The 18,804-nt window shown below is 37.9% G+C and overlaps 1 protein-coding gene across 2 annotated transcripts in view; it reads right to left on the bottom strand.

Moving 5' to 3' along the window:
* The window catches only part of BRWD1 (bromodomain and WD repeat domain containing 1), a 113,884-nt gene that overhangs the window by 56,519 nt on the left and 38,561 nt on the right, over positions 1–18,804 (bottom strand). For both annotated transcript variants that reach the window (XM_082697629.1, XM_082697628.1), the window contains exons 16-20: positions 15,315–15,443; positions 14,672–14,897; positions 8,558–8,743; positions 6,304–6,487; positions 2,290–2,383 (exon numbers count right to left, since the gene is read on the bottom strand). In XM_082697629.1, coding sequence (XP_082553755.1) covers positions 2,290–2,383; positions 6,304–6,487; positions 8,558–8,743; positions 14,672–14,897; positions 15,315–15,443 — 819 coding nt within the window. The remainder of the gene's footprint in view (positions 1–2,289; positions 2,384–6,303; positions 6,488–8,557; positions 8,744–14,671; positions 14,898–15,314; positions 15,444–18,804) is intronic.

Raw genomic sequence — 18,804 nt, 5'->3', positions numbered from 1 at the left:
GAGAACTTTAGCAGAAAACTGGAAGCTCTAAAAAGGGACTGTATAAAAATTCTGAACTGAGAAAAACAATAACTAAAACTAAGAACTTACACAATGGGTTTAACACCAGATTACACATAGCTAAACAGAACTAACAAAAGTAAAACAGAGGTCAGGAAAAAAGTTCAGAAAAGCAGCAGCCTAACTGAAGAGAATCAAGCAGTAAAAGTTTAATACACATGTAACTCAATGTCACGAGGAGGGAAACATATGCTATGCAAGCACTAGCCAAAGGAAAGCTAGCAGAGCTGTATTAAGAATCTGGAGAATAAAGCATTACTAGAAATAAGGGGTGAAAATTCACAATGAGAAAAGGTTCAATTCAGTAGGGAAAAAGGAAATTCTAAAGGTGTATGCACCAAATAATAGAGCGGCAAACCACAGAAAGAAAAACAAGTAGAAAGAGAGAAATGTACAAACATAATGAATTTTCACACATACCTCACTACAGGTAGAAGGGCACTCACTCTGAAATGCCACAGGGCATAAACTACCAAATGGAAGATACACATATCCTATAATCCAAAAATTTCCCTCCAAGGCATATACTTAAAAGAAATACACAGATACCAAGAGATATATACAAAATGTTGAAAGAAGAATTATGACTGATATTCAAACATGAAAATAACCCAAATGTCCTTCAAGAACAGACTAAATAATACCAGCATAGTCATCAAAGGAATACTATACAGCAATGAAAACAGAAGGACTTCACCTACTCACCACTATACAAGTAAATCTCATCTAGCCAAATGACTAACCCAGATAAAAAAGACTGCATACTGTAGGATTCCACTTAGTGTTTCTTGACATTTTTGCAACACTGTACCCCATACAGGAAACTATGAACATTTTCCTAATTTGCTCCCCCACAAAATGTAATGTCACAGATCTGTATGGTCAGTGTTTACACACTGTATCTAAGCACGCTTAGAAAGTAAGATGGTTAAAAAAAAAAAAAAAGAAAGAAAGTAAGATGGTTAAGTTATAAAGCTTAGACCTTTTACTCAATATAGGATTAAGAATTATTATTTTTGAATTAGAGATTAAACTGAAAATTTTAAAGCACTTCACATTTAACTATTTCTTAAATTTTAATATATTTTAATTGCACAGACTATATCAATATAACCAAATCAGAAAATTATAAATACACAAGGAACAGCAACGTAATCAAATTTTTAAAAATCTTCCAAAACTTACTCTTCCAGCAAAAGTATAACTGAAAAAACTTATTAGTTTCTTTAAAATGATTTTAGTGAATTTAACTTTCAAATTTTTTCATGAGAAAACATCCTAACTCAGGCCAAAGATACTCATTCAGTCAACGCTTTTTCTTTTCAGTCTGACGCTCTCCCAACTGACCTATTCCGGCCGCCCAACACTTTCTCTTTTCAATATTCGACATAGTTAAATCACTTTTAAGTTAAAGACAAAAACTATTTTTACTTCATTCTCAAAGCCAAGTCATACAAAATTATCAAGGATCAAGCTGAAACGACAAGGCAGGTCATGGCAGCCAGACCTGCACAGGCCATCGGTCATGACGTACCCTCAAGGCTGAGTGGTGAACTGAGAGCAAGTCCCGAAAACACAACCACTTTCCAACAAAGTTCTGTAGCACTGATCTTGCAAACACTGTGCATCTACCATGAATCAATGTTAATGCTGCTCATGTGATGTTCATGAAAATCAAAAGAGAAACTAAGAATGAGATTAACGAATGAGATTTTCTCCAGCAGGATGAGCACTTTGAAGGGTCACAAACCATTGTTAACATCTAAGGTTTCTTTTTTTAGTTTATCATCTGGATAAACTTCAGAAAGAGATAAAGCTAACCAGCAGTTTTAGAAGTCAAGCAGCTGGCTAGCTGTAGAAGTCAGTGAATGGGAATGGACTTGAAATGTGTGCAATGAGCCTGTAACATTCTAGCTCACAACCAGAGTGATTATCAAAGAGTAGTTCCTAGAATCCTTCAGGAATGCTAGGCAACTTCCTTCCCTCATTTCTCCTTTCCTAACAGCTGTACAACCTTATGTCTACTATTTTTAAATCGTTCCTAACAGTTGTGCTCTTTCCTAACAGCTGTACAACCTCATGTCTACTATTTCAAAATCCTGAACAGAAGACCTTGAGCAAGAAATATTCTACATCAGGGAAAAGTTACTAATATTCTCACTGATCCACCCCAAAAAAGGTATAAATTCAGTTTTATTTCTAGTTATTGGATTTAAGAATTTAAGTTACCTTTTGTGTGAGCTGGAGAGTCTTCCTTTTTCTTCCTATTATATAAAGATTTCTTTCCTCTTCACCTTTCTCTATTCTGAAATCTTCCAATTTCCTACAAATACAAGTATCCAGTATATTGGTTAGTGAACTGATAAAGTAAACGATATAAAGAGGAAAAAAATAATCATTATGATTTTGGTCATCATAAGGTTATATACTCTTGAAATTAATACAGAAAATTTCTAAAGTTATAAAAAAAAATCAAGCTATACTTTGTTAGAAATTTAATATAAATTAGAAATTTAATATAAATATAATCTGAGAGGTAGCTAGGAGGTCCTAAGATTTTATTTATTTACTTGACGGAGAGGGCGAGCACAAGCGTGAGCACAAGGGAGCCTGGTGTGGGCCTCGATCCCAGGACCTTGGTATTATGACCTGAGCAGAAGGCAGGTGCTTAAGGGACTGAGCCACCCAGGTACCCCCTATGTTTCATGTTTAAGACAGAAATAATTATTTATATTTTCATTGACTCAATACAGCCAACTCATACCGGATCTTTCATTATTAGCCACTCAAAATCTTAGTATGAATTTTCCAAGATTGCAATTCCTTACTCTAAAGAAATAAAAGAATCCTCCTCTAAATTTATTCAAACTGCATGTTTTATAATTTGTAGAAAATCAGAATAGCACTGTTACTAGTACTTCTAATCATGTCTCTCTCTCAACTCACACCATACAGAAGATTATTCTGTGACCGATTTCAAAGCAAGGGACCTTCCACCATGAGAAAGGTACCAAAGTTCATTTTCCTTTTCTATGGTTAGAGAATTCAAGTGACTAAAAGTCCTTTTTCTCTAATTTGAACATTGTTGAAAACATATGGCTTTGTGTTTGTGTTCACTTTAAAACCCCACTTGGGCCAGTTTCACAACTGGCATATTGGCCATGCTCCAAAATCTAAGCAAATGCTCCGAAATAGAATATGCACAAATGCCCTAAGGTAAAAACTGATTTCTACAGAAACTGCATTTTCCTCAGGGTACATCTGCAGCCCACGCTCAGTATACAGCAGAGCAACACTCTTATCTATAGAGCAACTCTAAATCAGACTCAGTCCTTCAAAAGCTGTCTGTTTCACCAATTTCATGTGTATTTAAGAACTATATACGGTTTTTCACTCACAGCCAAATGGAATTCTACTCCATTGCTTCCCTTTGTTTTGAAAATGAAATACTACATACACTTCATTCTCAATCAATAATAAAGCAAAGGAACATTCTAGGCCTTCCTGAGTATCATCTTCAACTCAATAATAAAGCAAAGGAACATTCTAGGCCTTCCTGAGTATCATCTTCAACTCTGTACAATTTCACGGTTAAAGTAGATGGTCCATTAAGAAAAAAGATAAAGATGACAAGATGGACAGAATTAGCATGAAAAAAATGAGAAGAGTTTCTACTATTACTGAATTAAGACAAATTACGTGCCTGAGCTCCAGCTCCAACCAGAACCGTGTCTACTGCAAAGCAATACTATGCGCTCATCGTTCTGCACACCGGGGCCATTAATTGTCTTATGCTTTCACCTATTACCTAAATTTTTCACAACGGACACATACTACTTTTATAGTTGGAAAACAAAACTTTAATTTTTTTTGATCCTCATTAAATGCCACCCAAAGTGAAGTTATGTAAAATTCTCATTGCTCCCGCTAGAAGGACTGTTATCAAGAGCACTGACCACTACTCCATCAATCAGCATCTCCTTTACAAAATCTCACGTGTGTTTTAGAACACAGTACTACAGTAAGCTGCACTCTTCCTTGGGAAAATTTCATTATAGCAGACAGCTAACTGATGCAAAAACTCCATTCTCCTTTTCTTCCTTCAAAACAGAATCTGTTTTGGGCACCTGGGTGGCTCAGTGGGTTAAAGCCTCTGCCTTCGGCTCAGGTCATGATTTCAGGGTCCTGGGATCGAGGCCTGCATCGGGCTCTCTGCTCAGCAGGGAGCCTGCTTCCTCCTCTCTCTCTGCCTGCCTCTCTGCCTACTTGTGATCTCTGTCAAATAAACAAATAAAAATCTTAAAAAAAAAAAAATTTGCCATTTAAGAAAAAAAAAAGAATCTGTTTTTATCGTGGCTCTTTGTTGTTCTAAATACAAACTATCACCTAGCCTCCTCCGTAGCTAAGTATGTCCATATGACAACATTCTTATCAATGAGTTATGAACAGAAAAATGAGATGTGCGACCATTAAGGCTGCTTAAATGAAGTTCCTCAATAAGGAAAGTCCTTTTTGTCTCTTTCTTCTTTATTTTGGCCTATATCTCCACCACCATCACAAATGCAGGTATGTGATGGCTACTATGTAAGTCCAGCTATCTTGGACTTTGAGGTGACTTTAAGCCTGGAAGCCATACTATAAGATGGAGATCAGAAACAGCCTGAGTCCCTGATTAACCAGGGAACCATGGTTCCATCTCAAAACTATTTCCAGTCTTCAATGTTAAGAGAATAAATATATGCCTGTTTAAGGATTATTCTTCAGGTCTTTCAATCCTGGAACCTGTCTGCTTCCCTTATTTATGACAACAAAAAGTATCCCAAAATGACACTTTTGGTTCTGATGACTATGCAACTCAGACACAATTTTAAGGCTTAATTAGAGCATAGTACATACATGATAGTGATTTTCTGTATTTCTCATCCCAACTCTAGATTTTGCTTTTCATTATTTTACTGTATATTTGTAAACATTCTTATTTACCATACAATATGTAAGTACTACATTCCTCCACCAATCACTGAAACTCTTCTGCCTAAACACATGAAGCACATACCTTTACAAAATTATCTTCTAAGTATTAGTTATTAGGAGACATAAGAGAATACTGAACATTTCAGATTATCGGTGAAAAGGAACATTTGCTACCTCTGTTTCATTAACTCAAAAACTCAGCAAGTCACCTCAGTAGCAAAAAAAGACCCTAATGCCCAGACTATAATTATAAAATTATTTCCCACTATAAAAAAAAAAAACCAGACTACTTCAAGAATGATTCCACATCCAGGATGAGAAATTTACATGATGAACCTATAACACCTTGCCAGGCCTGAGAGCAAGGGTGCTACAGAAGGGTATTATCATCATTCAAAAGGACTCAGGAGGCACCTTGAAGAGATTCCTCCTGGCCAGAGATAGAGAAACAATAAAAGGTTATCAGAAATGAGCTAAATCATAGCAGTGTGATTTTTACAGTGAAGAACACAAGCACAAATTGGTCGTTCCTGGGGGTAGAAGGGAGTAAATCTTCAGTTTGAAGGTAAATAAAGCAAAATAAGCATATATCTTGTCTTTTTTATACAAACTTTCCCACTAGATAATCAAACAGTACATTTGGGTAAATTTCTTTTTTAGATATACCCACTGTAACAAATAAAGATTTAACAGAGTTGAGCCATCACTGTTTTATGGCCCCAGTGAGTTAATGAACCTAGCCACTGAGCACCAATGCCTGCCATCATCACAGAAAGAGTATACACATATGTGTCTTTTGACAAAATTATGCCACTGAAGAAACAGTCTTGCAAAAAACTGAAAACATGACATCAAACAACTGGAAATTTAAATGCTGACTGGACATTTGGTTCTACCGAGGTATTTTTTTTATAAAAGTACCATAATGGCTCTGCAGTATCTGAAGACAATTCCTTATCTGTTAGAATTACAGAGACGTAGTTATAAACAAAAATATACGCCTGGCATTTACTTCAAAATAACACTGAACGGATAAAAGTGGGTATTTGTAAAGATGGAACAGGAATAGTTAAGAAAAAATATACCACGGTAAAAACTTAGAAAACAATTTCAACATTTTCCTACCACAATTAAAATAGATTCCAATCCATTACTAAAATATATTTATATGATTATTTATACCACTAATGCAGTACAAAAACCTGTAAATAACCATATAGATATATTTTTGTAGAGAGAAACAATATTAATAGATATCCTAAAACAAACCTAAATATGCCTAGTGGTACCTCTGGTACAACCACTCTTCGCTTCCAAGCCTGCAGGTCACGTTCTGTAGCAATCTGACTGCGAGGAGCGTTCTGATGCATCTGACGAACACCTTCAACTTGTCCGCTACGACGCAGACCAATATTTGGAGGGGACTGGATGTCTAAGCTCAGTCTTCTAAAACCTGCAGGAAAATTGTCAAAACTGATTCCAAAACAAATTTTAATCTAATATGTATTTTACACAAAACAGGCATATACATACAGTCCTCCTAATAGCATACAAACCAAAAACACAAATCCAAAAACTTTGGAAAAAGAATCAAAATGTAACTGAGATCAAAATACAGAATACAGAACAAACATTAACTTCAACTTCCATTTTTACTAGACTTCTTAAAATCTTTTATGGTATTTTCTACTATAATGCCGTATTTGCCATCCTAAAGGCTCTGCCTTCTTCAAAACTGTACACTAAAAACACATCTTTTTGGAAAATTTAGCATTGCAGCATAGTCTCCTCAAACTGTAGCGGCTTTATAACAAGAACTCAAACACTAACATTACTTGTGACCTTAAGAGATAATCTGAGCCACTCAGGCAGGTAAGCTGCCAGGTAAGCTGCCGGAGTGGCTATGAAAACTTCACAAAATGCAGAGTGGGGAAAGCTGGCAGCACTTGAACTGGAGCTGAGAGAGTGGAGGACAGGACAATGCAGACAGCAGCAAGCCCCAAGCCTGTGCAGAGCTGATCAGGTGGGCAGAGGAGACAGGGCAACCCCTCGTGAGTGGAGGTCAGCAAGATGAAGAATGGAGACCAATGTGGTGGCAGGTGTCACAGATCAAGTGCCTGTTCTCTTAAAATCCCAGAAGAAGGGGCTTCTGCTATTAATGCTACAGAGAAACTGGGGCTATATCCTTGTCTGCAGGAGGCTATAAAATTCTACTCCAACTCTGCCAGCTTTTCTGGGCCAGGGCAAAACCCACATGACTGAACACCAACCCCGAGTCCTTCTAGGTACAGCATTCTGTTTACCAATCAAATGTGAACCAACTTGCACTGCACCACACTTCATCTACTGAAGAGAATGTTCTATAACTCTATTTTTTTTTTTTAAGCAGGCTCCATATCCAGTATGGAGCCCAACGTGGGGCTTGAACTCACAACCCTGAGACCAAGACCCAAGCTGGTATCAAGAGTTGGGACGCTTAACCAACTGAGCACCCTCAGGACCCCTAAAAGGCCCCTATTAATCCAAATATCTGTATTAAAATATACCGATATTTAAGAAACACATTTTGAATTAAGAACCAAGAATAAATTCTAAATTTAACTGCTCAAGTTATAGTATTATTCTCCAACAATGTGAAGAAACAGGTTATTTGTATCACTTGTAAATACCAAGTCTGAGAAATAACTCAAATCGTCATAAACAGATTAGTCATAAAGAACAGTTATTCCACACACTAGAGTACTATGAAGCCATAAAAAAGGATGAGGAAGTGCTGTGAATGAATATGGACTGATTGCTAGAATATATTGCCAAGGTGGAAAAAAAGGGCAGAGAAGAACGCAGCATCAACTTGCAGTATTCCTGCCCAAAATACTTAACCCATCTGTTGGGAGAATTTGCTTTTTCTTTTCTGTAGACACGTGGAAACACGGGTCAAGGAAAGATACAGAAATTCGGAGACAAGTACCCTGCACAGTATGACATGGCAGGGATGACCTCTGTGGCACCTGCGGCTTCGCTCATCTTCCACAGGCACTTACTTTCCCCATTGAGCTTCCATTTGCATGATCACGGTCGGCACCCTCCATTACTCCCACTACTGAAGTAACTAACACTATATTCTAAGGTCAAGAACCTCACCCTGAAAACTCACTTCAAGCCTTCTGGTTCCATAAGAAACATATCATGCTCTACGCAACTAATTTTTTTTTTTTTTTTAATTAAAAGCATTTAAAGGGAAACCTAGAATTGTATCCTTTAAAAAAAAAAATTTCTTTACTCATTTAATACAATTTTGTAAATACTCTTATTTTAGAGCAAAAAAGTTTTAATAGTCTTTCAAAGTACTTGAAAATCAAGTGTCCATTTGTCAGTACATCAACTTCACGCCTAATGAAGTTACCTTAAGGTTCCTAAAGTTAGAAAAATACACATAATTTTTCACACCTCATGTACCTAAAAATGACTTCGTTTACTCTTTGATTTCAGCATATTAAGACAAAACACTTCTCATACATCTTACCTCTTCGGGGTGTTTCTTCTCCACTTGGAAGTCCACCTGGAAGAGCGTCCTGATCTGCCCCCATTCTCTGATCCTGCTGCTGCTGCAACTGTCTAATCATTCCATCAAGAACACTGGGCTCTGGGCTCCGCTCACCATTATCATTGGTTTGCAGGCTTATAATCTGTTCAATTACCTCTCCATCACCTGTACAATCACAGCCGTAACACAAAATTATAATAAACATGAACAGGAAAACAAACCTTCAGTAGACTAAAATTAAAATTATATTAGCAATAATCAAATTTCTTTAAAAAAACATAAATGATTGGGTGCTTGAGTGGCTCAGCTGGTTGAGCAGCTGCCTTCAGCTCAGGTCCTGATCCCGGGGTCCTGGGATCAAGCCCCACATCAGGCTCCCAGCTCAGCACAGAGCCTGCTTCTCCCTCTCCCCTCAGCTCATGAGTGAGCGTGTGCTTGCAAATAAATAAAATCTTTAAAAAAATGAATAAGCAATAAAAAATATCCTATATATTCATAAATAATTGGATCAGAGAAAAGATTCAAAGCAAACAAAACTCTTCCTATATACCAACCACCACAAAAACCTCAAGAGCCTCTGAAACCCCTGAAGTGAGCACATGGGAACATGTGAGAGTTTCAGTGGAAGCTTTATTTTGCTGCTTCACACTAACACTCCCCTTGCCTCACCTAAGATATATTTCATTAACTCTTTTTAAAGATTTTATTTATTTATCAGAGAGAGAGAGGGGGAGAGAGCGAGCACAGGCAGACAGAATGGCAGGCAGAGGCAGAGGAAGAAGCAGGCTCCCTGCTAAGCAAGGAGCCCAATGTGGGACCCAATCCCAGGACGCTGGGATCATGACCTGAGCCGAAGGCAGCTGCCTAACCAACTGAGCCACCCAGGCGTCCCTATATTTCATTAACTCTTATTTCTCAAAGTCTCTGACAAGACCAGAGCAGCAATGTATGATTTCTGATGTAGAGAAAAGCAGAGGTATTTCTCCTCTATTCTCTTAAGAAATAAACAAAAGTGTAATACTCTTCAACCAACTACAGCTGGAGCTCTTACCATCCAAGGGTCTTGAGGCAGGTACGCACACATACCTCTCCCATTAAGCTTAAGTTACTCTGTTTCTTAGGTATGCTTTTAGCCTAGCCAGTACCCAAAGTACAAAATGAGATTTTTTTTAAAGTGCCTTTGCTTCTTCATTTTTGAAATAACAGGTTCGATCAACATTAATGGATAAAAAGTGTTACATGGTTGTGGGGTCTGGAAAGTTATCTCAATGCTAACTTTTTCGGGGCGCCTGGGTGGCTCAGTGGGTTCAAGCCTCTGCCTTCGGCTCAGGTCATGATCCCAGGGTCCTGGGATCGAGCCCCTTATCAGGCTCTGTGCTTAGCGGGAAGCCTGCTTCCCCCTCTCTCTCTGCCTGCCTCTCTGCCTACTTGTGATCTCTGTCCATCAAATAAATAAAGAAAATCTTTAAATGAATAAATAAATAAATAAATGCTAACTTTTTCATGCAAACAATTCCTGACATAGCCTCCCATATAAAATGCATCTTCTTTGAACATAACATAGGATATAGACCACACCCCCAGCAACTTACAAGGAGAACCCTAACAGACTGAAATTGATAGGGTATTAGCCAAAAGAATGCAAAATATAAACTAGCCTCCACAGTAACAGATACAGAAACTAAAAAATGTCATGTACTAATTTCAGGAAAAAAAATATTTGCATTCTACTATCTGAGTTAAATTCCCTTGTATCTATGGATAACATCTCCATTTTACCATGGCAATCAGTGAAGAACTTACAAGAGCTAAATATCCTAACCTATCTTAAAATCACGAATTTTTTTTTAATTTTCAAAAAATGAGCTAAAAAAGCAAAAAGTGGAGCCCTAATCTAAAATGTTAAGAAGGTTTTAATTAGAACTGGGAATAAAAAAAGATTCCTAAGACCACAAATGGAACCAAAGGGAAAAGAGTAGAAAAGGACACCTCTAGTCCTCCCCATCCCTGCATGATCCCAGGGTCCTAGAGTCGAGCCTCAGGCTCCCTGCACAGTGGAAAGCCTGCTTTTCCCTCATCCACTCCCCCTGCTTAAGTGTTCCTTCTCTCACTGTGTCTTTCTCTGCCAAATCAATAAATAAAATCTTAAATAAATAAAATGCAGGACTGAACATCATAGAAGACTGAATTGCACAGAAATCTCAAGAGATACACACTAAAGTTGAATTGATTCTTTGACTAAATAATGGTATGTGCACACACTGGGTAAAACTCCACCATACTAAGGAGAAAAAACATGAAAAGGCAGTTTCCCAAAAAATTTCCAGCACTCTCACAGAAGTGGAAATAGTCCGTGTTTGCACTAGCCAGAACAGAACAGATAAACTTTGGAATATACAGCAGAATTGTTCAATGCATACTTCCAATTCTAAAACTCAGAACAGTTAAAAATATGTGTTTAATGCAATGAAGAATGCAATGACTGCTAGTGGTATGGTGCCAGAAGTTCCATCCACCACTGCTTCTGTAACACCAGTGCAATTGTCAACACTTTTAAAAAAGTAAATAATATTTCCATATTCTTACAAAAATAGTTAGGACCTTAAAGACTCCATAAAAAAGGTCATGGATAAAACCACAGATCTGCAAACCCACACACTGAAAATTCCTGTCCTGCCATTAGAAATAAGTAAGACAAACAGAAGACATTAGAAGAGATAATATGAAATACTAAAAGGTAATCAATTTCACACAAGGCAGGAAAAAAAAGGACAGAAAAGGATAAAGAGAAAAAAAGAGCAAAATGGTAGAGAATTAACCCTGACGATACTAATAATTTTATTAACCGCAAATGGTCTCCAATTTCCAATTAACAAATAGGTTGTTGAACTGGATTGGTGCCTACACGAAATTTGTTTTAATATGAAGACACAAATCGGTTACAAAAACTGAGAAGCTACACCATGACAATACTCATCAAAACTGGGTGGACTGGCACATCAATACAAAATAAAGAAAAAGTCTTCAAAAGAAAAAATAATACCAAGAAAAAAGAGGAAAAATTCATAATGATAGAAGAATTCACCCAGAGGGCAATCTGAAATGGGTCTGCACCTAAAAATAGAACTTTAAGTGATGTCTGGGTGGCTGAGTTGGTTAAGCGGCTGCCTTTGGCTCAGGTCAGGATCCAAGGGTCCTGGGATCAAGCCCCACCTCAGGTTCCCTGTTCAGTGGACAGCCTGCTTCTCCCTCTCCCTCTGTCTGATGCTCTGCCTATTGTACTATCTAGCAAACAAATAGACAAAATCTTTTTTTTTTAAGATTTTATTTATTTGTTTGACAGAGATCACAAGTAGGCAGAGAGGCCGGCGAGAGAGGAAAGGGAAGCAGGCCCCTGCTGAGCAGAGAGCCTGACCCAGGGCTCGATCCCAGTACCCTGGGATCATGACCCAAGCTGAAAGCAGAGACGTTAACCCACTGAACCACCCAGGCACAAATAAACAAAATCTTAAAAAAATAAAAAATTTTAAAAAACTTTAAAATAGGGGCGCCTGGGTGGCTCAGTGGGTTAAGGCCTCTCCCTTCGGCTCAGGTCATGATCTCAGGGTCCTGGGATCGAGCCCCGTATTGGGCTCTCTGCTCAGCGAGGAGCCTGCTTCCTCCTCTCTCTCTGCCTGCCTCTCTGCCTACTTGTGATCACTGTCTGTCAAATTTAAAAAAAAAAAAAAAAAACTTTAAAACACATAAAGCAAAAACTAATAGAACCAAAGAAGGACATAAGATAAATCCACATGTAGTCTGGGGTTATTATAAGGAATGATGAAGTATCAGAGTGGGAAAAAGCCAACTGTCCTTCAGCTGTTAATGAATAAATAAATACGGGTATACACATACCATAGTTCACTAACAAACAGGAAAAAAAAACAACTGATTTGTCCAACAAAAATGAATCTCCAAAGCACCATGCTAAGAAACCAGACACTAAAGATTTAGTATTATACAATTCCATTTATACAAAATTCCTCAAAGAGTCAAAATAAAAGTGACAAAACAGAATAGTCATTACAAGTGACCTGGAGAAGATTCCAAAAAGGCCTAACAAGACCTGCGCCCCAAGGTATACAGCAGTGACGTCCACAACAGCCAAACTATGCAAAAAGCCCAGATGTCCATCAACAGATGAATGGATAAAGCAGATGGTGGGTGTGTGTGTGTGTGTGTGTGTGTGTGTGTGTGTGTGTATACACATGGTGGAATATTACTCGGCCATCAAAAAAGTGAAATCTTACCATTTGCAACAATGTGGATGGAACTAGAGGATATTATGCTGAGAGAAGTAAGTCAGAGAAAGACAATTATCCTATGATATCACGCACATTTGGAATTTGAGAAACAAAACAAAGGGTCACAAGGGAAGAGGGGAAAGGATAAAGACAAAATCAGAAAGGAAGATAAACCATAAGAATCAATCACAGGAAACAAACAGGGCTGCTGGAGGGGGCGGGGGAGTGGGGGGATGAGGTGACTGGGCGATGGCCATTAAGGAGGGCTTGTGAGGTAAAGAGCACTGGGTGTTGTATATATATAAGACTGATGAATCACTGGCTTCTACCTCTGAAACTAATACACTGTATGTTAATAATTGAGTGTAAATCAAAATAAAAAATTAATTAATTTTGCTTTAAAAGGCCCAAGAAAAACTTTTGAGGGCACTGGAAACATTCTATACCTTGACTATGGTGGTGGTTATGTGATTGTTTAACAGCTGCCAAACTCATGTGACCTGTACAGTTAAAATTCATGAATTTTATTTTATGTAAGCTATACTTCAATTAAGCTAATAAAAAATTAAACACTTAAAACAGTAAACACATAGTGATAACTGGTGATTAACTTTTAGTAAAATAAACCTCATCCAACAAAACAAGCATTTTTTTTCTTTGCTTAATAACATCTGTATGGAGAAACACTACACTGCTAGGAACAAATACAAAACATAAACTCTGCCCTTGACTAGGACCAAGAGCAAGATGGGACTCAAACATCTTGTGTCAGAAAGAAAAAAGTGTTCAAGGGACTCAGAAAAGGAACAGTCAGCCTTTAGAGACTCTCACACTCAAATCTAAAACTAGTATGAGCAACAAATAATGACCATTATGGATTATAACCCCTTATATAACAATCCCTAAATCTGAACTACATAAACATATAAACTAATAAAATGCACATGGAATGACAACAGAGCTGGAAAACAACCATTCTGCAACCTTTAGAACTGATTCAGGCAAAAATCATCAATGGATCCTAAAACTTGAAGGTAAAGTTTGGTAAGGAACAGGTTATTTACATCGTATCTCCCCACAAATTTCTAATCAATTACAAAGAGGAAAATAACTCTGTACTGGAAAACTTGGCGGGCACCTTAACCAAGTTTGCAAAGACATCACCACCAACATTTGGACAAAGCACAATCCTCAGCACACTGACCTGACGCTCCAGGAAGGCGACATCATCATTTACACTGTATTCTATCAAAAACTGTACAACCTGGGGGTGCGCCTTGCTAGCTCAGTCAAAAGAGCACATGATTCTTCACCTTGGGGTCATGACTTTGAGCCCCACACTAGGTGTAGAGATTATGTAAAAATAAATAAATAAAACTTTTTTTTTTTAAAAAGCACAACCTGAACTCCACCAAGGATAAATTTAAGGGGCAGTGCCCAACTGAGATCCACATCAGGGAAGAACAATAAAGTCGTAACAGGCACAGAGTAACAGACAAAATTTGATCACAGACCATAGACTTAGCAACAATATTACATCAGTGTTAAGTGATGGTAACTGCTTATGGTTACGTAAGAGAATACCTTTTTCTTAGAAAACACATATGAAGTATTTAGGGATAAATGATCATGCAGTCGAGAACTTATCACTCAAATGGTTAAAAAGAATTATATGTATCTAGAGAGAGAATGATAAAACAAATACCGCAAACTATTAACATCTGGTAAGTCTAAAAGTATGTGAGTTCTGTATATTATTTTTTAACATTTTTCAAATAAGAAGTGAAAGAAAACAATTTTTTTCACTTACTTGTTGCCACATAGCCTAGCTGTGGAACCAAATGTTCATCTGCAGAATTTTCTCGACCTGGTACTAATCTCTGATACTTAGTCGGGTGAGGATTTCCATCTACATCTACCAAGAATGGTGGAGGCATAAGGTGAGGAGCCTGCTGAGTTTGCTCATCTAAGACGTAATTATTAGAATCTCTAATCAGTGGTCGATAGTCAGTATGGAAGAACATCTGATCAGGAATCTGAAAAAAAGGTGTTTACAAATTGACATTTTGAGGTTTGTACATGTTAAAGAATACAAATATTAAAGTTACTTATAATTTGAAAAAACAATGAAACCAAATCAGTACACCTATTTTTAAAACATCCTTCATAACTACTTATTCTACTACTATAAAAAAGTACTAAGAATGACCTTTTCCAGACAAACCAAAAAACAGACTCCTACTATAGACAACAGATGGCTACCAGAGGGAGGTGGGCAGGGAGATGGGTGAAACAGATGAATGAGATTAAGAGTACACTTATCTTGATGAGCACGGAGTAATACACAGAATTGCTGAATCACTATGAAGCTAACATAACACTGTCTGTTAAACTACACTGGAATTAAAAATTTTTTAAAAGTGGTTAAAATGCCACAAAAAAATTAAAAAGACCTTTTCATATGGCTTGCTGCATCCAAAACCAAATATCAGAAGGTGTCCATGAGAATCTGTACAGGCAAAATGCTGTCCATCCTGTGAAAATTTACAGTCAAAGACAGCTCCATGTCCTTGTCCTTCAATCTAGGAAAAGGAAGGAAAAGTTAAAACCAATTCTACATGAGAGCTTTTGCTTTATCAAAATTTAACAAACAGGGGCGCCTGGGTGGCTCAGTGGGTTAAAGCCTCTGCCTTCGGCTCAGGTCACGATCCCGGGGTCCTGGGATGGAGCCCCGCATTGGGCTCTCTGCTCGGCAGGGAGTCTGCTTCCCTTCCTCTCTCTCTGCCTGCCTCTCTGCCTACCTGCGGTCTCTGTTTGTCAAATAAATAATAAATAAAATCTTTAAAAATAAAAAAAATTTAACAAAATTTTTTGTTTTCATGTCACTATAAATATTACTTTTTTTTTCAATGAGTTCAATGAGGGGCTTGAACTCATGAAGGCTTGAGCTGAGATCAAGAGTCAGACACTTAACCAACTGAGGCACCAAGGTGTCCCCAAATGTATCACTTCTGAAAGAAAATATTTAAAAAGAACTTTTGCATTAGGCACATGGTAATATTTTCAGAAAATAAAATTCATTTCAGATACCACTAGACTAGAAAAAAATCTTGAAAGGTAGTCTAAGAATGGGTTCTCACAACCACAGAATGAAAGATCATAAGCCAATCCAAAGCAAAGGCTTTCTTCACTTCTTAGAAGTAAATGACAAGCAATTTCATAAACTTCTGTTTTAATGTATAGCAAAAGGCTATTGACTAACAACCCACAAGATAAAGGATTATAGATCAGTAAGTGTGGTATTCATGAACTAAAATCAGTATTTTTCCAGAATTTAAACTTTCCGCAAAGAGGACTGACCACTGTGCAAGGTGGAATGCTGCCAAGTCACATGGTGTGCAGAAATGCCTGCACCTACCTTACCGCAAACCATCGCAGACTCAGGAAGGACGCGCCAATTACATCGTGACTGCTGCCTTACCCGGACTGCTCTTCAGCTCTATTCTTGCTCTTAAACTGAAATTATGTGAATTTAGCACTACCAACTTATAGTTAAGTGAGCTGTTTCACTAACAGCTTAAAGCTATGCCTATTTGTTGCCTGAGCCTGTAACTGTGCAAAAACTAAACTTTAGGCAAAGTTTGATCAATGCTGGAAAGTGAATCCTCCACTCACTCACTGCCCAAACAAACTCACGCCATGCCCAAACATCTGCTTGAAAAGCAACACTTCACACACAAGCGGCTACCAATTAACAAACTTAGAAATTAAGTTACTGGGATATTTAAGGCAGTTCTCTATTGTGTGCACACACAGCACGTATATAAACTTGTATTCTCTAACAACATAAAAAGGCATAAATGGTATACATATCTTTCTTCCAATTTTTTTGTTAAAACATAGGAACACAGATCCACCACACACATAGTCCTTTGAGGCGCCATCTCCACCACAGCCCGCCCCATGTCCCGGCACCACTTGGCACCCCTTGGGAACCTCCACTCCAAGGAAAGCAGAGGCGGGGCCCAGATCATTGGCTGGTAAGCCAAAGATGGTGACAGCTCCTCTGCTGTCACTCACGTGGACCTAAGTGCACCAAAAGTGTTGCTAAAGAACCTAGAGAGAAGGAAATTTTCCTGAGTAGGCTCTCACAGAGCAAGTCCAACTTGGGTTTCTATGTGTAGTTTGAAGAGTCCTCCACAATGATTCCTGACAAAATGCAACCTGCAACTATTGCTTACAGAACTCGACATCACACTGAAAATTATGATGTATTTAACAAAATACTGTAATGTTAGTAATTTATAACCCTATGTAATCTCTCTAACAGAAAACTGGGAGCCTCTCAGCTGAGCAGTAAAGTTAAGAACTCAATTCAGGGCAGCCTGGCTCGCTCAGATAGCTGAGCATCTGAGTCTTGATTTCAGCTCAGGTCATGATCTTAGGGTGGTGAGACTGAGCCCTGCATCAGGCTCTGTACTCAATGGGGAGTCTGTTTGAGATATCTCCCTCTCCCTCTGCCCCCCACCCACCCAACCGGGGTGCATGCACATATGTGCTCTTTAAAATAAATAATCTTTTTTAAAAAAATAAAAGAAGGAAAGGACGAACCCAGTACACACAGCGAAGTTTACATGTCTCACTGGAAGTAAGAGCACTAATGCCTACTTGAGACTTCTTTGGCTCAGAAATTGTTCAGCTTATATTATGCTTAAAGCCCAAATTAATGCAGTTTTCTGTTTTGCTAAGTTAAATTCACGGGACGCCTGGGTGGCTCAGTTGGTTAAGCAGCTGTCTTCGGCTCAGGTCATGATCCCAGCGTCCTGGGATCGAGTCCCACATCGGGCTCCTTGCTCAGCAGGGAGCCTGCTTCTCCCTCTGCCTCTGCCTGCCATTCTGTCTGCCTGTGCTCGCTCTCTCCCCATCTCTCTCTCTGATAAATAAAATCTTAAAAAAAAAAAAAAAAAAAAAATTCAGGACATAATGTTCTTAAAGAATTCTAAAAGATAATTAAGAAGATGGAGATACCTATAAATTTTAACACCACAAAAAACTTGCTGAAAAAGGCTTTTTTCCAATAATTTGATGCCTCGTTACACATGTGCAATTCGGCCATGTTATTTGAGTTGTCAGTGCATTTTATGGTAATAAACAGAATACTGCATTTTAAAATGTTTTTCAAGAGGTGTCCAAAATAAGCATACTGAAATAAAAATTTTAAGGTTAAAAAAGAAACCATGGAACACATGGACTCAGATGGCCTTCAACAAAAAGGTCTAAGAACCACTCATCTACACCCTGCAACTAGACTGACTCCAAAATGAATTACTCTTTGAACTGGAACTCAGTATAAACTGTACAGTAATTTTATAAAACATCTCATATGCATATCAAACATCAGTCTGGACAACACAGAAATCCTTTTATGCACTAACTCCCTCAGAATTTATCCTGGGAAATGATTACAGATCTACACGAACAGCTGTGTACCTGGAGGTTCAAAGTGGTCCTGCTGTGCATACTTAAGAAACCACTGACAAAGTAACAACTGTAAGTTAACTAGGTATGTAACCTTCTGAGAAAGGCTGAATTGACAGTCAAAAATCTAACTGCAAATTCTTAAAAATATATGTAAGATTTTGGAAAACATTCTGTACATAAGATGAAAAAGACATTACAAAACTGTGTGAGAATGCTAACTAAAAACTATGGAAAGAATGATGCCACTAAAAACCTTCAATGGATGCTAATGTTTTTGAGTTAAAGTTCAATGAGGAATAGGGTATTTACAGAGTCTCAAAATACCTCCTGAAAAAATTGGCTTAAAAGTTACAAAGAGGGGGAAAAAAAACAGTTACAAAGAGGAAAAACAACTATTTTATTGTGGGGGAAACCTGGCAAGTGCCATCTTACCAAATATTTTAAATTACCACCAAAAGGACA

The sequence above is a fragment of the Mustela nivalis genome (genome assembly GCF_964662115.1).
Source record: "Mustela nivalis genome assembly, chromosome: 1".
NCBI lineage: Eukaryota > Metazoa > Chordata > Mammalia > Carnivora > Mustelidae > Mustela > Mustela nivalis.
This window is presented reverse-complemented; position numbering and strand designations above follow the sequence as displayed.